General features: G+C 45.4%; 1 protein-coding gene and 1 long non-coding RNA gene across 2 annotated transcripts in view; both read left to right on the forward strand.

Annotated features, from left to right (window-relative positions):
* STARD7 (StAR related lipid transfer domain containing 7) overlaps positions 1 to 23,786 on the forward strand; it is a 35,159-nt gene that overhangs the window by 2,557 nt on the left and 8,816 nt on the right. The window contains exons 3-8 of the mRNA XM_039525155.1: positions 9,590 to 9,792; positions 10,161 to 10,210; positions 16,491 to 16,601; positions 16,696 to 16,778; positions 19,117 to 19,216; positions 21,574 to 21,658. Of these exons, the coding sequence (XP_039381089.1) occupies positions 9,590 to 9,792; positions 10,161 to 10,210; positions 16,491 to 16,601; positions 16,696 to 16,778; positions 19,117 to 19,216; positions 21,574 to 21,658 (632 nt within the window). The remainder of the gene's footprint in view (positions 1 to 9,589; positions 9,793 to 10,160; positions 10,211 to 16,490; positions 16,602 to 16,695; positions 16,779 to 19,116; positions 19,217 to 21,573; positions 21,659 to 23,786) is intronic.
* Positions 10,223 to 13,925, forward strand: LOC120398112. The gene is made up of 2 exons (XR_005594193.1): positions 10,223 to 12,748; positions 13,471 to 13,925. It is a non-coding gene; the product is annotated as an uncharacterized LOC120398112 (long non-coding RNA).

Here is a 23,786-nt window from a genome sequence, read left to right on the forward strand (position 1 = left end):
GCTGAGTCCATGAGCCTCTATCAAAAACTTTGAGTTAAAGGCTGCTTTTCTATATAAAGACAGATGTGTTTTCCCCCTGATTCTAACTTTTGAGGTCATGCTGTATAAATGTGGCACAGTAGGTCAGCCTAAGTAATTTAGGAGACTTCCATTTTCAAGACTTGGGCTCCAGTGACTTTCACTTAGGCATATTTGAAAAATTTCCCAGGCTGACCTAAAATCAGTTTAATTCACTAACTACAGTTTATCTCTCTGTTTAATAAATGATTTTTTGTTGATGTGAAACATGTTTTGGATACATAAACTTCTTATCAAAACATTTAAAGTTATTTTAAATAAAATAACTTTAATCTGCTGTTGTTGGTCTGTAGGTTTTTTACAATCCAGGGGATCATGAGAAGTTTGATTCCACAAGTTTGATACTGTGTTATCCAGTACATCAAGTTTTTAATGTGACTATCTTGGTATAATAATGCTTAATGTTTGGTTAAGCCAAGCCTCCCTTTTACCATGCCCCCCTTTGTAAAGTAGATTGCTTAAACCTTGAGTTTCTTATTTCCCCAAATGAATTGGTTTATCATGGATTGCCATTGACCCAAGAGGCTTCCTAGAACTAAAATGGGGAGTGTTTGGAAAAAGAAATTAATTTGGAGTCATATCTCCTTTTTAACTCTATAGATTGAGTTGAATATGTTGTTCAAAGCTATTTGCGTTTGTTTAAAATAAATCTGACTTTCTCTATCATGGTTCAGTTGCTTGAGGTCTGTGATGTCATAGGTTTTTACTAGTTGTTGTAGATGAGGTAGACAAGACCTGCATTTTTAAGTGTAGAAAGAAATGGAAGTTTTTTTTCACATCATAAAGAAGTGCCAAACAACGGAGTAATGGGTGAGGCAAAACCCCTTTTTTGGGGTTCCTTTTGCAGGCCACCTTTAAAGCCAGTTTCTAGTACTGTAAAAATTACTAATGGCTCTGCCCTTTCTTGTGAGGGGAGTGATTCTTCAATAAAATCAGTGGCATACAGACTTCCTTGCTCAGTGTTTGTTTCACTTAATTTTAACTGGGAATTGTAGGAGCTTTAAAAAGCAGATTAAAAAACTAGTTTATTTAACTGTATGGTATCTACTTCTGAAATGCTGTTCAACCACCAGCACACACACAGCTGGGATTTTTTCATCTGAGACCTCAAAGCACTTGACAATGGTGTGAATGTGTCATTCCCATTTTACAGATTGAGGTCAAATAGGAAGGCCGACAAAATCAGGAGAGGAACCTGAGAATCCGGGTGCATTGATTTAAATCAAATGTGATTAAAATCATGGTTCAGCAAGAAGAAAACCTGGATTGAAATAATCAGTTTTAATCTTCTTTTGCATTTGTAAATCTTGTTTATTTTCCTAAAGAAAGATTGATTCTCATTGGTTGGTAACTATTAAAACGTGTTGTTTTGCAACATAATATAGTCTTCAGTAACTGGTTTATTAAACCAAGGAATATTATCTGTAGTAAACTAAATGAAGGAATTGTTTCTGGTCACCATGTCCTTCAAGATTTCAGAACTTGTAAATCTCATCCTCATGTCACATTTTTATTCATACACTGGAAGAGGAAAACAAGCTTTCTTACTTTTTCAACTCTATTCAAAGTTGAGAAACTGATTTCAACCTATTTATTGACCTGAACTGCACCTCAACCCCGATATAACGCTGTCTTCAGGAGCCAAAAAATCTTACCGCGTTGTAGGTGAAACTGTTATATCGAACTTGCTTTGATCTGCCGGAGTGCACAGCCCCCCTCCCTGGAGCACTGCATTACCGTGTTATATCTGAATTCATGTTATATCAATGTAGAGGCGTACTTGAATAAACTGAAATGAAGCAAACATTCTCTCTGCATGCGCAGAAGAGTCTACTGCTGTCAAAAGCTGGGTTAGCACTTCAAACTCTGGTTCCAAGTGCTTAGCCAGTGACTTGCACCAGCTCAGTAGTTTGACTTTCTTTAAAACTTCAGCAGCAAACGTGCTATTTGAATATTTTTATTTAAATTATAATAAATTCAGACCTTAATATAAACCAATATCAAATTTAATTTGAAATTATAAAAAAGAAAAATGTATTGGATTTAAATAAAAATCTGATTTAAATTAAAAAACAAAACCCTTTTTATTTGGCTCCCAGCAGCCCTCTTCTAGTTCTGTGCTGAGATTGCACTTTTACTTGCTGGTCCTACATGTACCCTTCCAAATGCTACAATTTTAACACTCAGGCGTCTGTCAGTTGAATACTCTTATGTGAATGTGCTCCTCTGCCTAATCCTGTTTTACTGTCACATTTCTCATGAAGTTCTCAGTGGTTTGAGCACTGGCCTGCTAAACCCAGGGTTGTGAGTTCAGTCCTTGAGGGGACCATTTAGTGGTCTGGGGCAAAAATTTGAGCAGGGGGTTGGACTAAATGAACTCCTGAGGTCCCTTCCAACCCTGATATTCTAAGTTATAGAGCAGCTTGAATAAAAATAAAGATCTATTCATTAGTAACTGATCTAAACCCTTCAAATGGGTGTCTGATGTTATAGTATCAAATCTAAATAAAGATCTCGGACAAGAATTTGTAGTTACATTTTAAGACAGCATTATCCTGTGGTAACTTCTGAAAAGGGGCAATTTAAGGGTCTCAGCATGCAGTGAGTATCATGTTAGGAAGAAATGTAAAGAACATAAGGTTTTTTCCTATGTACAGTACAGCACTAAGCTATATATAAACTTATTTTTAAATAATGAGCAAGCAATCCAAAATTACTACCTATTCTATAGGCATAGGCGGATTAGAGGTTTGTGGAGCCCTGGTCCAGAGCAAGTGGGGACCCCCCCTTTCTGCCTGCAGACCCCCCCCCCCTCTGTGGGCCTCTAGCAGGTGCTTTGTGGACAGTCACTAGAGAACTGAGTGTCTTTGGTTCTAGAACTCAGGCCTTTAATACTAACTTAGTGCTGATGTGAGGCCTTTTACAGAGAATAAATGACTGGCTGGAAAAGAGCCTGAGTTAAGGTTGTTGTGTTTTTTTATTAAACAACATCTCAAGTAGATCTGTACTGAATATTCATTAGAAATCATGTTTCTCTTCTTCTCTTCTCTTCCCCCCCCCCCCCCCATATTGTCCTTCTACAGTAGCATCTGATTATCATCTTGCATGCTTTTTCTAAATGGACTGTTTGGGAATAGTGGCAGACCTTAGCCACAGCTGAGGATGTAATGATGTAATGGAGAGAGTTGAACATGGTGTACAGATGATCTGATATATATTCAGAGTGCAAGTGACGTCATCTGTTACATACAGGGAGTCCTCAGACTTATAACGCAATTCTGAGGAACAAATTGTGTCGTAAGTCGAAACCGCTTTTCCCATAGGAATCAATGGTGTGAAGGGGCTGAACCAAGGCTTGATACACTATTTTCACCGCAATAGCCCAGATCTTTGTACTAAATGAAATCATAGGTGACTAATATTGGAACATCAGTGTATTTACTGTACACTGTAGTTTGTAAACAGCATTCAAATAAACATGTAAACTCATACGCTGCTCAGAATGCCAGCAACACAGGCTCAGAAAGCCAGGGAGAACGGCGCACATGCTGAGCCTCAGCCAATCACTATTCAAGCTTTCTGATTGGCTGAGCCCAGGGCGCAGAGCCAATAAAAAACAAGCATCAATAAGCTACCCTGCTGCCTTGAAGCCAATCAGAAGTGACCCCTTCCATCTCAATACTAGTATAACTCAACCAGGAAGTGATGTCAAGCAAACTGTGCAAATCGAGCACCAAATCAAGTGTCGTAAGGGCAAAATGGGCAGTAAAATTGAAAAGCGTCTGACGTAAGTTGGGCATCGTAAGTCCATGGACTCCTTATATTTGGGAGCTTCCACTGCTGAGCCTTCAGATACTGGAAGCATCAAGTCTTGAAACCTGACTATCCCCAAGTTAGCTGCCCATCAGGTCATGTGGGATGTGCTGTAGGAAATACTATATGCTGGAGATGAGTGCTTCACTAATGGTTCTATCTATGGAGTGATAGATGAAAAGTGTCTGCAAAAATTGTCCAGGGAGTTTGTTCGTCTCCTTCCCTCCCCCCCCCTCCGCCACCAGGGAACCAGAAATTCCCAACCATGAAATGCAGAACTCCTGGAATTTTGTTTGGAAGCTCTTAAGATTTACACGTCTGCTGTACTCGTGGGTTTATTTTTAGGTTGTAAATGCTGCAACAGGGACTTACTCATTCTGCGTCCAGTTTGCACCTTAGCAATGCAGCCAGAGCATTTATTTGCCAGCCAGAAATTACTTTAGCACAGGTTCCGTATAGGGAAATGTAGGCTGCTGCCTCGCATTGGTAATTTGTGCACTTTGATTGACCTTTGCAGGTTGCTACAAGGCAAACAGTGACCCAGGAAGGGAGAGGCCTGGTTTGAGAACCTTCTAAACTGATTCTGCCAAGTTGCTTTTGTGAACGCTTTATCTGTTCCAGGTGCCTGCTGAAGTCTGGTGCCAAGGTCAGAAGTGACTTATATGATTATAGAAATACAAACTGCAGCCAGGCTTTTCCCCTCCCTCCAAAATAAAAAAAATGAAAAGGGAATTTTTAAGGCAATTTAGTCTCCCTGCTGTCCTGGCTAAACTTTGTTCTGGGTAACTACATCCTGCCTACCTACAACTCTCCCTTCAATTAAATAAGATTCATCGATTCCAAGCCAGAAGGGATCATTATGATCATCTAGTCCAGGGATCGCCAACCTTTCAGAAGTGGTGTGCCGAATCTTCATTTATTCACTCTAATTTAAGGTTTCGCGTGCCGGTAATACATGTTAACATTTTTAGAAGGTCTCTTTCTATAAGTCTATAATATATAACTAAACTACTGTTGTATGTAAAGTAAATAAGGCTTTAAAAATGTTTAAGAAGCTTCATTTAAAATTTAAATTAAAATGCGGAGTCCCCCGGACCGGTGGCCAGTCTGAGTGCCACTGAAAATCAGCTCGTGTGCCGCCTTCGGTACCCGTGCCATAGGTTGTCTACCCCTGATCTAGTCTGACCTCCTGTATAACACAGGCCAGAGAGCTTCCCTGAGTTAATTCCTAGAGCAGATCTCTCAGAAAAACATCCTGTCTCGATTTAAAAATTGTCAGATTGAAAATCTACTGAGACTCTTGGTGAATTGTTCCACTGGTTAATTACCTTCACTATTTAAAATGCACACCTTATTTCTAGTCTGAATTTGTCTAGCTTCAAATTCCAGCCATTGGAGTATTGTGTTCTACCTTTCTCTGTTAGACTGAAGAGCCCATGATCAAATATTCATTCCTCATCTAGATACTTAAACTAATCACATCACTGCTTAACCTTCTCTTTGTTAAGCTAAACAGACTTTAAGAGCTCAGTATATCACTTGTAAGGCACGCTTTCTAATCCTTTAGTCATTCTTGTGGCTCTTCTCTCCAATTTGTCAACATCCTTGAACTATGGGCACCAGAACTGGACACAGTATTCCAACAGCAGTCATACCAGTGCCAAATGTAGAAGTGGAATAACCTGTCTACTCCTACTCAAGAGTCCTCTCTTCATTGATTTCATTAGCTCTTCTGGCCACCACATAAGATTGGAAGCTCACGTTCAGCCGATTATCCACCATGACCCCCAAATATTTTGCTAGTCATTGCTTCCCAGGGTAGTCCCGCATCCTGTAAGTGTGGCCTATGTTTTTTGTTCCTAGATGTATACATTGACATTTAGCCATATTAAAATGCATATGGTTTGCTTGCACCCAGTTTACCAAGCAATGCTGAAACAGTGACCTGTCATCTTCATTACTTACCTCTTCCCTAAATTAGCTGCCAATTTTATCACTGATAGTTCTGTTTTCTTCCAGATAATTGATAAAAACGTAGTTAAACCATACAGGAACTGATCCCTGCAAGACTCTACTGGAAATATATCCTTTTGATGACAGTTCCCCATTTAGATACATTTTTGAGACTTATCAGTTAGGCAGTTTTTAATCCATTTAATTTGTGTCAATTTAATTTTATATCATTCAAGCTTTTTATTCAAAGTGTCATGTAGTACCAAGTCAAATGCCTTACAGAAGGTACATCAACACTAACTTTTTTCAGCCAATCTCATCAAAAAAGATATCAAGTTAGTTTGATGTGATCTATTTTATATAATCTCATGTTGATTGGCTTTAATTGTTTCCTATCTTTAATGCTTTAATCGCGGGTTGACTCCTTTGTCAAAACTGTTATGTAGTGTCTGCTCTGCTTAGGTACTTGTATCGCACCAATCATTGGGGGAATCTGAGCATCTTCCAGAGGTACATAAATTCATGTGTCTGGCCTCTGTTGCACATGGTGCCTTTTCCATTCCTCTCCTCTCCCCAAGGGGAAAATTGAGTGTTGCACAATTCTTTTATTAGTCAAAGCAGGCAGTGTGTGCCTTGCTTTTGCAATAGGAAGTGAGGCTTGCAATAGTTTTTAAATCAAGTGGCAATGAGTTCCATAATCTTGCACTGGTCTTTGAGATTGTGCAGGAGACTACCTCTCTCCTTGTAATGTGCAGGACTACTGTGCCATGGGAGGGAGAGGATGACCATGGTCATGATCCGATTGTGACTATCCCATTCCTAAACTATTATGGCCTTTGAAGATAAGGACCAAGATCCTGAACCAGGTGGGATAGTCAGATCATTGGGGGGGTGTAGAGTGTGCAGGACAGGTTTGATGTCACTATGTGATGTTAAAGCCCAGAGCTGGCTGCCAGTTGATGTTGGAGTGAGGAGTGGTGTGGGGCTGCACCACAGCAGGCAGGGTAATTGCCTTAGCAGCAGCCCTGTTACAATCGACTGGGGGAGTCCCCAGGATCGACCAATTGCTTGTGATCAATGGGTTGGTGACCACTGCTTTAGAAGAAGGTGCAAGGAACCCTAGGCCTTGTTTTCATTAGGGCTTTTTGCAAACATTTCACCCTGGTGCAGTAGCACTAGTAGCAGCAGTGCAAGTGTTGGCATTGATAGGGCTCATGTCAACTCCGGTTTAGAGCCACTCTGAGCATAGTTAAGGAGTGAGAATGGTTCACTTGCAGGAAGTGACTGGATTAGTCAGAGAGCCCGTGAGCTACTGGCATGGCAGCCGCAACCGGAATGACTCTTAGTGTACTTGAAGGAAATGGCAAGGTTGGCTGCACAGTAAAGTCAGTGGATCTTTGGAAGTGTTACTGTACCACTGCAGTAGTATGAATGTACCAGAATTAAACACTTTGTCTCTTATCTGCTAGAGTTGCACTAACACTTCTGTAATATTTGGCTACCAAAGATGCTGCCATCAGGGAAGCACCATCCCCCTACTGCTGGCTCCAATAAGATATCTTGCAGGGGCCAGCCTGGGCAGCTTTCTAAGGGCTTTCTGCATAACGAATACATGAGGAGACTTAGGGCAAGTCTACAGTGCAGAATTAAGTCAACGTAAGTACGTTGACATACAGCCACTGTAGTAATTAAAATCACTCTTGCATGTCTACATTATGCTTTCTGTGTTGGCAGTGCACATCCTCACTAGCAGCGCTTTCATCGATGCAAAGAGCAGTGCATTTTGGGTAGCTATCCCACTGTGCAACTTGCTGCCATCTAGCGCAGGGTGTTTCGGGAAGGCTTTGCAATGCCTCATGGAGGCAAACAAGTCATGCAGGGTTGATTGAAACCATGTTCCCAATGTCCCTTGAGGCAGTTTTCTCCCTCCCATAATTTTATCTGCATCCTATAATGTTCTGCACCTCTTTCCAAAAGCCCCATGTTTGCCATATCTGTGAGGAGCATGAATCTGATACAGCTTTGCACTGCTGTGATGAGTGTTCCAAGCACAGTATGCCTGATCCTGCAGTATTTGCAGAGCCGCCAGAGACGTCGCAGGGAACAAGATGATGCCTTGGAAGTCTGATTTCTGTGGGACATAAGATACAATTCAAGGTTATTGTTAGCATTCACGGAGCAGCCGCAGATGGTGGAGTGTCAGTTATGGGCCTGAGAAACAAGCACTGACTGACTGGGATTGCATCATTGTGCAGATATGGGATGACAAACAGTGGCTGCAGAACTTCTGGATGCACGAGGCCACACTCCTGGAAGTGTGTGTGGAGCTTGCCCCAGCCCTCCAGCGTAGTGACTCCAAAATGAAAGCTGCACTGACAATGGAGAAGCAAGTGACATTGCTGTGTGGAAGCTTGCAATGACCGATTGCTATCAATCGGTCAAGAATCAACTTGGTATTGGGAAATAGACCATGAGGGTTGCTGTGATGCAGGTGTGCAAGGCCATTAATCACATCCTGCTATGAAGGACTGTGATTCTGGGCAGTGTGCAGGATATAGTGGATAGTATTACAGCAATGGGGTTCCCAAACTCGGGGCGGGAGGGGAAGGGAGGCAATAGATGGAATGCATATCCCTATTTTGGCACCAGACCACCTTGCCACAGAGTACACCAACAGAAAGGGCTACTTTTCTATGGTATTGCAAGCTTAGTGGATCACTGGGGACATTTTACCAATATCAACATGGGCTGGTCGGGGAAGGTGCATGATGCGTGGTTTAAGAACACAGGCCTGTTCAGAAAGCTGCAAGCAGGGACTTTCTTTTGAGACAAGAAGATTACCGTTGGGGATGTTGAAATGCCAATAGTAATCCTGGGAGACCCAGACTACCTCTTACTCGTGTGGCTCATCAAACCATCCACCTCAACAGCAGCAAGGGGTATTCAGCTACAGGCTCAGCAGGTGGAGAATGATAGTTGAATGTGCCTTTGCCGTTTGAAAGGCAGCTGGTGATGCCTGGGGTGTGTGTGGATGGGGCAGGAGTCCTGGGGGGGAGGGGTGGATGGGGGTTGGGGTTGGGCCATACCTGGCTGTTTGAGGAGGCACAGCTGCCCTAACTGGCTCTCCATACAATTTCTAAAACTCGATGCAGCCCTCAGGCCAAATCATTTTCCCCTGGCATAGAGAATTCTAGGAAATACTTCTTGCTGAGTCTATCTTTCTCAAGGGGAAAGTATTTATTTCTGATCTCATGGAAAGCTTCAGTCCATCTGTACAAGGACCAGACTCCTTTGTAGTTGCCTCCCCCTCCACAGGCAGTTTGGCTTCCTAAGGAGCAGCACTGCCATTAATGGCTGCCCCACTGTGACCCTTTTTCCCTTCTCTTCTCCCCAAGAAAAGGTCTTTGCAATCCCCATCAATGCTTTCACTTGGAATCCTGCCAAGCCTAGCGGGCAGCATGAAGAGCCCTTACCAGAGAGAGGGAAAGAGTATACAGTGGAGCTGCTGTTCCATTCCCGGCCTGGCTTCTGAGTTTTGTTTCCTTGGCCAGGGAGTGTGGGGCCCATTGCTGGCACCTTTGGGGAATCCTATTGTAACATGGCTGCTGCTGGGATAAATGAAGCCAGAAAATGCTTTTCTGGCATCATAGGCTGTGTATGTAGCAAAATACTAGGTGGTCCTGGCCTCTTCTGTAGCAGGGCTTTGGCACTAACTAGCACAGTCTTTTCTCTGTTCCCACCCCAGGTCTGCAGAGGAGATGAAGCACATGGAGGAAGTCTCCAGGCTGTTCCATGGCAGCGGGGGAGAGCACCAGAAGCTGGGTCCCAAAACCCATGTGGATATAACAGCCACTCGCGAGGAGCATCCCTGGGAGATGGTGATGGACAAGAAACACTTCAAGTTGTGGAGGCGTCCAATAGAAGGGACCCACCTGTATCAGTACAGAGGTAATTCCTCCATTCCCCCTTGCCTAACCATGTGTGTTGTCAGTCATGGTATGATGCCTGTTCAGATGCTGCATGGTGTGCCTGGCTCTTAAATGCTGAGCAATAATTCAGTGTGGCCTGTCCTAAAACCTACTTCCTTCTTCCTCTCCTGACATCACGCTGCTCCCTCTCCCAGCTTTTCACTGGAATCTCTATCCTCCCCCATATTGTCTCTCTCCAGTCACGGCCTCTCCTCCCCTCTGTAGTGTGATTCCAGCCCTGATAGCAGCTTCTGGAAAAGACCTTTCCCATGTGATCCCATTGAACTGAGATACAAACTGGCTTATACCTGTGGTCTCAAGACTCTTTTTTGTTTCCCTTTACTGCAGTCTTTGGGACATATACAGATGTGACTCCCAGGCAGTTCTTCAATGTGCAGGTGAGTGTTTCTGGGCCCATATCTCTAATTCCAGGATGCATGATGTGGTGGAAATAAAATACAACTCTACCCACAGCATTTAACAGAACATCCACATAGAAGGGGCAGAGAAGTGGCAGCCACTGCATGCAGGTCCCAGAGCTTGCTTTGTTGTGATGCCTGCAGGGGGATGATTTGCTCTGTGTTAACAATCCAACTGTCGTTCACCTGGCAGTGGACCTATTTGGCTTTACATATGTATACAGCTTCTGCTTACCTCCTGTTAGCTTTATGCCTTGTCTGGCTGGTAATCTCTTTAGGATCCGTCGTTAAGTAAATCCCTCGTATGAACCTCATGCTCCCTCCCCACATTTATTACCTGGTACACCTCTACCTTGATATAACGCAACCTGATGTAACACGAATTCGGATATAACGCGGTAAAGCAGTGCTCCGGGGGGGGCGGGGGGCTGCGTGCTCCGGTGGATCAAAGCCAGTTTGATATAATGCAGCTTCACCTATAACACAGTAAGATTTTTTGGCTCCTGAGGACAGCATTATATCGAGGTAGAGGTGTATGTCTTCTCTGGTGAATCAAAAATAGTTGACAAGATAGAGCTGCTTAAACTAGTTGACTCTGTTTTCCTCCATGGTAGCTATCCTGGTCCAGCAGATAGGGCATGGCATTTGGATTCAGGAGACATGAATTCTGGATAAAAGATACTTTTCCATATAATGCATAATTAGACTGTGAAACCTGCTGCCATAGGAAGTTGAGGCCAGAAACTCAGCAAGATTCAAAAAAGGGATTGAACATTTTATATGGCTAGCAAGAATATCCAGAGTTGCAATTGTTAATGCTGCCAAACCTGTCCTTTAAACCCACACTGCTCTCATATCCCACCTCACTGCTGGCACAACCTAGTATTAGAGAAACAAGCTGAGGGAAGTAATATCTTTTTTTTTTTTATTGGACCAACTTCTGTTGGTGAAAGAGAAGTTTTTGATCTGCACAGAGCTGCTCTTTAGGTCTGGGAAAGGTGCCGAGGGCAAGTGTACACTACAAAGTTAAATTGACCCAAGGTTACATTGACTTACAGCCACCACAGTAATTAAACTACTTTTGCATGTCCACACTACGCTCCTTGTGTCAGCGGTGCACATCTTCACCAGGAGCGCTTGCACCGATTGAACTGTCAGTGTGGGGCATTGTGGAATAGCTTCTGAAAGGCAGAAACAATCGATGCAAGCAACTTGGTGTCTACACTGGCACTGCATCGACTGAGGCCATGTCCACACTTACAAGCTTTCAGCGGCACAGCTGTAAGGGCACTCGCGTAGCTGCATTATGCCATTGGGAGAGATCTCTCTTGTCAACATAATAAAAGCAGCTCAATGAATGGCGGTAACTATGTCAGCGGGAGAGCGTCCAGAGGAGCCGTGAAATTGACAAGCCAGCCAACAGCCGACGTAAGGAATGCAGTGTCTACACAGACACTGTCGCCCTAACTACATAGACATAAGCCCCATGCCTCTCTCGTGGAGGTGCAGTTATGTCAGTGTAGTAGGGCTCTTACCTCAGTGGGAGCAAGGCTGTAGTGTAGACACGGACATAGTTAGGTCGAGATAAGCTGCCTTAGGCCTTGTCTGCCTTTTGCCAACAAAAATTGTGTAGCTTTTGTTGACAAAACAGTGGAGGTGTACACACTACAATGCTACTTTTGCTGACAAAACCCTCCTGTTTTGTCAACAAAATAAAACCACCTTGACGAGGCATAGAGCTTTTTGCGGCAAAGTTTTAATGACAGCGTCAGTGTAGACATCACATTTTGGTTTTGTTTGCTGTAAATGGCCTCCAGGAGGTGTCCCACAATGCCTATCCTGACTTCTCTGGTCAGTAATTCGAACTCCACTGCCCTGCAGCCAGGTACGCAAACATCCCCCTTTTAAGGCCTAGGAATTTTTGAAATTCTACTTCCTGTTTGCTCAGTGTGGAGAGCTCACTTCGCATCTTCCCAGCTGACCAAGGCGGCTGCAAGTAGCAAACGCTCTCCCACTTGGACCATAGCAGAGCTGTTGGATCCCCTGTGTATATAGGGAGAGGAAGCTGTCCTGTCCTAGCTGCAGTCCAGCCGTAGGAACTTGGATACCTACGGGGAGATTTCTTGTGGTGTGTGTGATAAGGGCTACGATCAGGACACTGCAGTGCAGAGGGAAGGTAAAGGAGCTAAGGCAGGCATACAAGAAGGCAAGGGAGGCAAACTGTCGCTCCGGTGCTGTGCCGAAGACCTGCTGCTTCTCTAAGGAGCCGAACACCATCCTTGACCACAACCCCACCGCCAGTAGTCCCCTGGGTACCTTGGCAGGGCTGGAGGCAGCAGACAGTAGACCTAACCCCAAGGACGAAGTCATGGATGAGGAGGTGGAGTTGTAGGACAATGTGGAGCCCACAGCTGTTTGTCAGGTGGCGCGGCAAGTCAGGAACTCTTCTCCACTTCGGAAGTGTCTAGCCAGTCCCAGCAGTCCCTTTCCAGCGAGTAAGAAGGAGAGGAGCCCCCGGTAAGTGATCTTTTTGAGTTGATGCTGCTTGGTTATATGACGTGCAGCTGCCCTTTGCTTTGTATACTGGAGAAGTGGGTGAAGGGATAGAAATGTACAAGACTAGCTGAGTTTGAGCGTGTTCCAAATTACCCTGCGCAGCTAAGCAGCGTGGTGGAACAGTGTGATGCACACTGAGATTTCACAGGAATCTTCCAGAGATCTCTAGGAAACTTCCTTGGAGGTACTCTCCAATCTTCTGCTGAAGGTTCCTTGGCAGAGCTCCTTTGTTCCGTCCCCCATTGTAGGAAAATTTTCCCACGCCACTTGGCAGTCACTTGTTCAGGGACCAAAGAGGCACACGGGTGAGCAGCATAGGGACCAAGTCTGAAGGAGCACATGTGCAGTAGATGCACCCTAGTGTCCTTGCTTACCCTCAGGAGTGATATCTGCTTCAGTGACCCCTGCCTGAGGAAAATGGTGGCAGAATCTACAATATTGTCCCTACTCCCCTGCACTGATCCCCTTAAAACATCACCTACACTCTTTGCTGCAGCTTGAATGCCTCCTATCCACTCAAGCCAAACTCACTGCGTTTATTGTGTTTGGCAAGGTGCGTGCTTGCTAAGGGTCAGTGAGAAAGTGATTGGTATGTTACAAGAGGAGTATTTTACTGTAATGATTCAGTGCTGTGTATGAACTAACAATCTTGCTTTTGTGTATTTTTCCTTGTGCTTCTGCAGATGTGGCCTTCAGGGGGAGCACCTCTGGCAGATAAGGAAGCAACCAAGGCATAGCAAGGAAGACCTGTTCCGAAAGGTGCTCCAATCCTCTGAGGCAGAAAGAATGAGGCATACGTTCAAAAGGCCCATGAGCAGATGATAAGTCATGGAAGAGCAAACAGAGATGCTGAAGTCCCTAATCACACTGCAGTCAGAACAGATGCATGCTCTCCCCCATGCAGCCAATACAGAACTGTCTTCCATGCCCTCCCCAAACTCCTCCCATACATTTCTTTCAACTTTTCAGAACATCTCGGTATCCTGTTCACTCCACCTCTTCAGACAGCTTCCAAAATGGTAGTTGGACTTATGCCCAGCTCTGAGAGCTTACCTTGTCCTTCACTGATATCTCCCTTCCCACCAAGCCTTTTGTGTGTGTTAATTGGTGTTTAATAAAAACACACTCTGAAAGATAACCAGTCTTTGTGCCCTACACCTATTGATTGCAACTGGTAGTAAAACATAGGCATGAGTTTAATCATTTGCTTATTGCAAATCCTGCTTAGGAATCATGTCAAGAATTAGGTAAACAAACAAAACTCCGATTAATGAAGTATGGCAGATTGCTATATAGAAATACACATTACTGGTTCTCGTTATCAAAACATTGCCTCAGAGCCTCCCTGATTCAAATTGCCCCCTGTTGTGCCCCTCTAATAGCCCTTGTATCAGCCTGCTCAAAACCAGCAGCCAGGTGATCTGCCTCAGCACTCCACCCCAGGCAAACCTTTCACCCTTAGCCTCACAAAGATTATGGAGCAGGCAGCCATGACCATTGGAATGTTTTCCTCACTTAGATCTTACCTGCCATAAAGGCATCACCAGCATGTTTTTAATCTGCCAGATGTACATTCCATGGTCTTTCTGCACCTATGCAGTCTATGTTGGCGCGCTCCTTGCTGCTGTCCGAGTTTCTCATGTAAGATTTCATGAGCCGTGGGAGTGAGGGGTACGCTGGGTCTCCCAGGGTCAGTCTGGGCATTTCATCGTCCCCACTGGAATCTTCTGGTCTGGAAAGAGAGTCCCTGCTTTCAGCTTTCTGTACAGGTCAGTGTTCCTTAAGATGCTTGCGTCATGCACCTTCCCAGACCACCCCGCATTGATGTCAGTGAAATGCCCATAGTGATCAACAAGAGCCTGCAATACCCTGGAGAAGTAGCCCTTTCTACGATGTACTCCGTTGCAAGATTGTCCAGGGCCAAAATGGGAATATGCATTCCATCTATCACCCTGGCACAGTTAGGGGATCCCATTTCTGCAAAACCATTCACTATGTCATGCACATTTCATGGTCCTTCATAGCAGGATGCAATTAATGGCCTTGCACACTTGCATTAACGCAGTCCCCGCGGTCTACTTTCCTAATCCAATCTGATTTGCAACCAACTGGATGGAGTTGCCAGCTTCCATACTGCCATCGCCGCAGGCTCCTCTCATCTCGGTATCCTTGCACTGCAGGGCTGGAGCAAGCGCCACACACAATTCCAGGAAGATGGCTTTCTGCAGCCACTGCTCATCATTCAGACCTGCATAAGGATGCAGTCCCACCACTCAGTGCTTGTTTTCCAAGCTCAAAAGCAACAATCCACTATGTGCAGCTGCTCTGTGAATGCCAAAAGTAATCTGGTGGTGGTCTCTTTCTATGGCACGCAGCAGGTCAGGCAACTCTGATTCCTGTTCAGATTGGGAGCTTGTGCTATACTGTATGTCCATCCGCGATGTGTTCATAACCACATGACCACAACAGTAGAGAGGAGTGTGGGATCCATCCCTTTGCACACAAATGGGCACACTGTAAACTGGAGCTGTTGAAAAATACCGCAAAATACAGTCAGAAGACCATGGAAATACTGGGACACAAATTAATGCATCATAGGATGTTGAGCCCACACCCATGATGAGCTGCGATCCACTCCACCTTCCCACAAGTCCTAGCTGCAGAAGGTGGTGAGCAGCACAGTGCGATAGCTATCCACAGTGCACTGCTCTCACTGTCGGTGCAAGCACCAAGTGTGGACTTGCTCTGCTGACAGAGGGTACGTAGTATGAACGTGCAATAGTGATGTTGTTTATAGCACTTTTTGATCATAGACATAAGTTTTGTCAACAACACTGTCAAGGCCTTAGATTGATGTAAGCTGCCTTACATCAGCCTAACTGTAGCAGAGACCAGGGGTTAGTATCACAGCTAAATACAGGGTGGAACAGATTGTTTAGCATAAGTAGTTAACACAGATTGGAAGAAACAATTCAAAGTGAAGTAGCCTGTTAACACCTCTGCTGTCATAGAACAAAAAAGGGGTGGGGGGGTTAGTGGACTACAGCTTGTTGTAATAAGCCATAAATCCAATGTATGTCTTCAGACTGATTTTTTTTTTAATGTCTAGTAAAATTATGAATTTAAGCTCCCAAGCTCGTATTTTGAAGGCGTTGTGCAGGTTTTCTTTGAGGACAAGGGCTGAGAGGTCAGATCTGGAGTGATCATTTTATGAAAAGTGTTTGTCTACAGGTGATGCAGTGTTTTTTATTTTACCATTTTTCTGTGTAAGTGGAATGAGAGTGCGTCACCAAGAAGATTCTAGTATTGGCCTACATTGTTTTCCGTGTGATGGTCTGTCGTAGGCCTCTAGAGTCTACCTCTAGGGCCTTCTATCCCCAGTCCCCCTCAGTAGACCATCTGCTTCCCAAAGCAACATTATAGAGGGGAAAAGCTATAAAGTCCTGTGTCCCTGCTGCAGTAGCCATCCCCGCCACTGTGTGTTTCTTCCCAGCAAGAGTATCTTAGGGGAACTTCCTGTAATACTCCCTGGCTCCCAAGAGCAGTCTTTATTTTTGGTAGGTATAAGGAACTGCTAATTCTTCTGCCTTTATAAGGTGGGGAAGACGGGTACCTCCTCCAGCCATAACTTCGACTATACAAGAAATGTGCTACAGCTTCACCCCATAACACAATTGTCATATGTTCTTCCCTTGTTCTGTAGCTGGACACTGAGTACAGGAAGAAATGGGATTCACTGGTCATCAAACTGGATGTGATTGAGAGAGACCTGACCACTGGCTCGGAGGTGATTCACTGGGTAACTCACTTCCCGGTGAGTGTTCCTTCCTTCCTCTCTCACCCCCCTTGCTTTCTTATGGCTTGTCTGGTGTTAAAAGGGACTGATTTGCATGTCTTTGTTCTTTTAGTACCCGATGTATTCACGGGACTACGTGTATGTTCGGCGGTACAACGTGGACCAGGAAAACAATCTGATGGTGCTGGTGTCACGGTATGGATCACTGTCACACCTAGCTTTGTAGTTGTCCTTAGACTCACTGTCACTGTGACAAAGATAGCATTGGCATTGTTTCTTTTGTAGGCCTTGCGCCTTTGCCATGCTTGGGTCAGTGAGTTGTTATAGGTGCTGCCAGCCATGCCTATAAATCATTAAATTTGTCTGACACTTCCCAGTATAAGACCTTGTTTTCAAATTTGCTGTGCTGGGTGTCTGGAATGAGACTGGTGCTGGTTCCGCTGTTTCTGAGAATGAGGCTTGGGGAAAAACGTTTTGTAATATTAAATTCTGATGACCTGTTCTTTGAAAAGCTCTTGTGCTCCTGCATCTTGGAAGAGGGACATGAAATTTGGCAGGAAGGGTGGACTTTAGATTAGGGATGTGCCTTTTGCTGAGCCTGTGACAATCTGCCCTCATTTGGCCAAGTTGTAACTCTTCGAAAAATCTTAGTTCACACATACTCAGTAGAGACACTTCTTTGATTTTTTTTTTTTTTTTTTTTTTGGTAAGCTAAAATCTCTGAAGATTTGATGTGCACTGTGCATGCTCCAGCATCTTCAGCTCGTAGTGCTGACCAGGCTCTGCTTGTGCCATCTCCACAGTATAACTAAGCAATACCCGGTAGCCCTGGGCTGGAGGGAGTGAAGCTGGACTCTCCCCGTTATTGGCAGCTTTGTGCCAGGGTAGGGCTGGGCACCAGAACTGAGAGCAAGGAGTCTTTCTTTCTCCCAAGATTTCAATGACCCTCATGCTGGCACCCAGCCAGTGTGAAGGAGTAAGCCACATGACTCAAATGTGGTGGGGAGAGGGGAAGAGCTGGACCTGGGGGGTGACGGGGAGTAGGCTGGAACAAGAAGCTTTGAAGTGGAGGTGGGGGAACAGTATGGGACTGGAGGCTGGCACAGGGGTGGGGACTGGGACTGCAGGGAGGGGGCTGAGCCAGTGGGAGTGAGAAGTGTGTGTGGGTGGTGGAGGGGGGAGAAGGACTGGAGGCCGTTGAGGGGGGAGAAGATGGGCCTGGGGAGAACTGGAATAGCTGGGCAAGGAGGCTGGGGATAGAGTCTGGAGGGGGTGAGGAGAATAGACAGAGACAAGGAGCCATGGGTAAGGACAGGCCTGGGAGGGGGACAGTGCAGAAAGGTTCCAACTTGGGTGCAGGGCAAAAGAGTGTCTCCACTAGAGCCTCAGTGCAGCCTTAATTCAGTCTTATGCCTATGCCCTAGTATATAGTCTCTAATTACATGGATATGTACCATCCTGCCTTTATACAGCACTATTGACGTTTGCTGCATAGACCATCAAACGCTGTCCCTGCCGTGAGGCACGTCCAATCTAGGTTTGATGGCAGACAAGGGCATGGGAGTGAGGGAAGTTTAGATGGTGACAGATCAAGAAGTTATTCTTTTTGCACTGTGTGCATCGTGTTCCACTTCTTTGTTATGTTGGTGTGGAGGAGGTTGTTTGGAGGAAGTGGGCTTTGAGATTTTTGAAGAGGAGTGAGAAGTTCTTTCCAGGTTTAGGAGAGAGCGAGTGGGATGCTTGTGGGAGGAGGGCATGAAGGAAGCTGGAACTGACTGAGCACAAGGCCCAGGCATGGTGCTCGGATTCTGCTATGGCTGCACAAGCCTCCTGCCCTGTGGTCCATGGAATGGCCTCTGCTCTGCTGGCTGAAGGATGAGCGATGTTCTTGATCCAGTAGTGGAGGAAAGAATGAGAGCTTCACAGGGGGATGTGGCTCCAAAATTGGAAAGGCCAGGGCTTCTCATGTCCCTTGTCAGAAGCCCTTCTGTCATATCTAGCATGGTGAGGAAGAGCCCAGTATCTGGATACCACTGGGTTAGGAGAGAATACTGGAGAGGGCTATCTAGTGTGTGTTTTAGTCACATACGTAGCAATATCTGGTTCATATACACACAGACACTATTTTAAAATGCCTTCTCAATGGCAGGGGAGGCAGGGTGGATAATAGGGCAGGTCAGTTTCCTGTTCTTCCACAGACTGGCTGTGTGAACTTGGGCAAGTCACTTCATGTCCCTGCCTCAGTTTCCCCATTAGTAAAATAGGGATGATATTGCCCTCTTTTGTAAAACGCTGTGAGTTAGGTATTACTATAAATGGCCTGTTGGAGCCTCTCTAAATGACTGCAAAATTTCAAGAGGCTCTCTGAGAATAGCTTGGGTTCTCACCGTTGCGGAGAGAGTCTAGATTTTATCATATGTGATGACTAGTACAGTCTGTCAGCATCTGTCCATTTAGACCCAGGTCTGAAGCTAACCTCAGGAAGGGTTACCCAGGGTTATAAATACCCTTTCCCATCTTGTATATATTCCAGAGCAGTGGAGCACCCAGGCATCCCAGAAGATCCCGAGTTCGTGCGGGTCCGAACCTATGAATCCCAGATGGTTATCCGACCACACAAGACATTCGATGAGGTGAGTTCCTGGCCAGCCTGGAAAACCAGGGGAACAGTCACCTGTCGTTAAGGCCTCCCCAGTGGAACCCGAGTCAGTACAGGAGCTCTTTTTGAAAGGTGGTAACTGAATGTGCTGACTAAAGCTCCGCGGTCTGCAGCTGCTGCACCAGGGATACCAGCTCTAAGTATCAAGGGGAGAGCTGTGTGGATTCGCCTAGCCCTAATGACAAGAAACCACTCTGACGGGACCCAGGATTGTGAGGCCCTGCACAATTGGCTGCTTTTAGCATAAGGAAGTCTTGTCTGGGCCTGCTGTGGATCTGCTCCCTGAAACCACCAGCCTCTGGCAGCACAAGTACAGCCTTCCAGACCCCACAAGCCTTGTGCTGTATGTACGGGTAGCAATAGGCACGCACCAACCTGAGAGCTCCAAGTGTTCCCTGAAATGTCCAGCTCCTTATCCACTGAACACTCAGAATTCCCAAAGGAACAGGACACACCAGCTTGTCAGGGTCAACTCAGGGCCACCTCTTAGCTTAGCACCGCAGGACTGAGTTATATTTATAGTGAAAAGAAGAATAAAGAACAGAGAATCAAGTGATACTGAGTAAAAATGTTGGCGAAATGGTTACATATAAAAGAGTATATGATTCTGAAGACTAAACTTGACAAGTTACAGTCTTGTCTAAAGAAGTTTTTCACCCAAATTTCTCTCCAGCTTTTTCAGCCAAGACTAGCTGAGATTCCAATTTCATGAAGCAAATTCGTTGTGCACTTATGCTGGAATCTGTCACCTAGGAAGTGTCTTCTACTGTATTTGGGGCACAAAGAACAAACCTGTGATATGGTGGTGTTCTCTTCCTGTTAGTTTCTCTTTGACACTTCTTACAATCCTTCATTGGCATTCAGTTCAGATTGGTGATAGGTGGCTCATTGTGAAACATGTAATTCTTAATTTGAATTTAAGCAGACAGGTAAACATCTCTTGTCTGACAGAAAACTTTTCACCTTTTGTCGGTGACCAGTGCCTAGCTATTCTTTGAGAACATATTTTCAGTGTATATATGGATACTATGCAAGGAGTTATGTATACACACATTTACAGTTACATTGTGACATAGGCTTTTATTGTATGATGCTCTCTTGGTGAGCTACCATGTACAGTCAGACTCAATTGTAACCTCCATGCCCCTTGCCAGTTGGCACCAAGAGATTCCTGGTTCACAGTCACAAAGCTGTGACTTCCTTGGTGTCACCTTGGTTTTGACCCAAAGTCAAAGGTGACAGTTTAGCCAAGATTTTCATAGATTCCAAGGCCAGAAGAAACCACTGTGATCATGTCCTCTGACCTGCATAACATGGGCACTTTTTCAAAGTGTTGTGTTCTGTTACTATTGAGTGACTGATTTTTGGGTGCCCAAATTGAGACTCCTCCTAAGTGCTGAGCACACACCCTCTGAAAATCAGGCCCCTTTAAGGGCTCTCAAGCACCCAAAATCACTAGTCACTCTTGGAAATCTTGGCCCTTGTGCTTCAACCACTTGGGAGGAGCTGTTATGTGGTCTTAGCAGAAAACACAGCAACCTAGATCTGCCCCTTGGACTCTGTCTGGTCAACCTGTGTAGCAGCTAGCTGATTGGAACCAAGATTTGAGAGTAATCCCCTCCCATTTGTGTATTATGCTCTTATTTCTGAACCCAGTATCTCTAATTTTATTGCTGTTATGTATTCAAAAGGCTTCTTATCTGCTGCTTCTCTCAATCCTCCTGCTCAAGGTTTTGTAGTGTGGTCAGGGTAAATGACACGTTCAACACTTCACAAACTAACCCTCAGCTCTCCCAGGAAGGAGCTGACTAAATATGCTGTCGTCATATGGGTTCATGTGGGAAAATGGAGCAAATGGGTGAAGCAACTTGCTAAAGACAAGTTAAATATGGGGTTAAATCTGATTTCCATACTCTGAGCCCTGTGCTTGCTTCCTCCATGTCGCATCAGTCTTCGTGTTTTTGTGGATCTCTATCAAAGCTCAGCATGTCAGCCTTCTCTTGCCCCAATTGAAGAGAAACTGGAGGAGGAAAATGATTCAGACTTAAAACATATCATGCCTATAGTATCTGCAGAGACTCTAGTCAGGATTCTGATGTATTTGCTTTCAGTCCTCATGCTTCCTGGTTATAAGTGGTAGCCAGGAAGAAAGTTCCCTGTGTGGTATAGTGTTGTGCAACTAAAACACCTTCCTGTGTTATTTGGCACTGGAGGCTGGCTGAGATGGGGGCTTTATCTGCCCTGTTTAGGTAGTGGCTTTGTAAGATCAGCCTTGGTTGCTGAGATGTTCCTGTGACAGGTCAGGTATCACTAAACTTATTCCTCTTGCAGAACGGCTTTGATTACCTGCTGACGTACAGCGACAATCCACAGACAGTGTTCCCGCGCTACTGTGTCAGCTGGATGGTCTCTAGTGGTGAGTCGCTGGCTCTAACCCTTCACTGTGGTCTAGGGATGTAAAATAATAACCGGTTAACCAGTAAGCATTAGTCTCACCAGTTAACCCAGCCTCACCATTAACCCCCAGCCCTTGGCGGGCCGGTGCAGCCATGGGCCTGCTGTGCCAGCCAGAGTGGCCCCAGCCCCACAGGCCACTCTCCATTTAATCAGTTAACCAGTTAGCTTTTTAAACAGTACTTGCATCCCTACACTGGTTTGGGAGTCTGGCTCCTTTGAGCAGCATGAGTCGTCCGGCCTCCTTGCTCCTGGAATGAAAGCAGTGGGAGGGTGTTTTGTGGCGAACCTTGCCTGTGTTGGTCAGATGGACCTCCTCTTTTGGGGACTGCAGACAGACTTTAGTACACAAACTAGAGATCTGGCATGGGGGACCTGGGGAATGGGTGGTGAAGGGCCTCAGACTTTTCTGTTGGTTTCTCTATCCCTATGGGGAGGGGGAGGTGCCCTATGCAGGGGCTTCAGTTTGAAAAGCCTGAGAAAGATAACTGTATAGGAGAGCTGCCCAGCGGTGCTGGTTCGCACTGATTTCCCTTGACCAGCAATCAAGGGGAAATGAGACTTGGGAAGCTTGTCCATGACTTCTTGTCTGTCTGACACTTGAGAGGATTTACCTACTTTCCCATTGTGGCCTCTGTACCTCCAATCCGTGCACTCTGGAATGGCGTTCCTTCCCCCTCGCACCAGGTGATCTGCCCACCCCAGGGGCAGTTGAAGGCACACTGCCAAGGTTGAGACCCGCAGGCTGGAACTTGCTATTACAAAAAAAATCACTATTTGTAAGATCAGGAAGAAGCTGAACAAACTCTCACCCCCTCCGAAAAGCTTCCCAGGGTGACTCTCGGAGCACTCAAGTAGGCTTGGCTCACTGGCCACTGCAGATGCACATGGTGTGTCTCTCTCCCTCGAGAGTGGGTGAAAACATAGAAGCTGCCTGCTCCTGGGATTGGAGTGGAAGGGCTGTGCAGCAAGGTGACTTTTATACCCGAATGCTCTGCTCAGAACCTCTGAGACACAGTCCATCCATTCAGTAGCTTAATCAACCCACTACCAATTAAAGGACTTTAGTTTCCCACCTCCAGACTCTATTCACATAGGCCCAAAAGCCTGTGTAAAATGAATGCTCCAAAGTTTGGGCTCTTTCGGACCAACAACATGAGGGAGTGCTAGAGACAAGGACCTTAATTGAAAACACCTTGCCACCAGCTGGGTCCTGCTTGCAGCAGGGTCTATTAGTTTGAGAACCATTACTGATGTTATCTGCAGACCATGGCAGCGCATCTTCTCAGTAGCATGGGCTACAGTAAGCAGAGCAGGTCTGGCATCCATTCCCTGTGGTGGCTTCCCATCAAATAGCAAGTCAAAATCAAGCTCTCAGTTCTTGCTTTCAAGCTGCTCAGTGGTCTGGGTCCAGCATATCTAACTGAGGCTAAAGCCCTGGCAGGGAAGACACTGGTCAGCATCTTTGCATCTTGGACATGATGGAAAACTCTTCCATGGGGTGAAGCACTTTTGTAGAGGAGACAGAGCTTTCTCAGGGGATGGTCTGCAGCTGTGGAATGAAATCTCCACCTGCTTAAACCTCCTCCCCTTCCCCTCCAAGTACCAGGTGCACTCCTCTGACCTATATTGTGGGGGCACCGCTCTCCGGGTGAGAACGAGCCACACATGTTGCTTGTTAGTCACGTTACAATGTGAGTGACTGAAAGCACTAGGATACTACAGTTATGAGGATGGGATAAGAACCTGTGTAGAAATGCATTAAACCATTAAGATTGCAAAGTCAAGTGCTCGAGTAGGGAAATGCAGAATTAAGGTTGCCCAAGGGAGCCAAATTAAGGGCTCCTGGACATCTGCACTATAATAAAATGAGATCATGTAATTAAATACTATTTCCCCATGGTACCCATCTCCTTCAGTTCAATGTTTCTCTTGATCCCCCTCATTCAATATATGCCCTCAGGCTTTGCTTACCACACACCATCCAAAACCTGCACTGGATGGACCCAGAACTTGGAATTTCCTCCTGGCTGTTTCTATGGTGCTCTTACTGTAGCATTTGAGTGCTTCACAAACATTCATGAATGTCC

The sequence above is a fragment of the Mauremys reevesii genome, linkage group 2, assembly GCF_016161935.1.
Source record: "Mauremys reevesii isolate NIE-2019 linkage group 2, ASM1616193v1, whole genome shotgun sequence".
In the NCBI taxonomy this organism is placed as follows: Eukaryota; Metazoa; Chordata; order Testudines; family Geoemydidae; genus Mauremys; species Mauremys reevesii.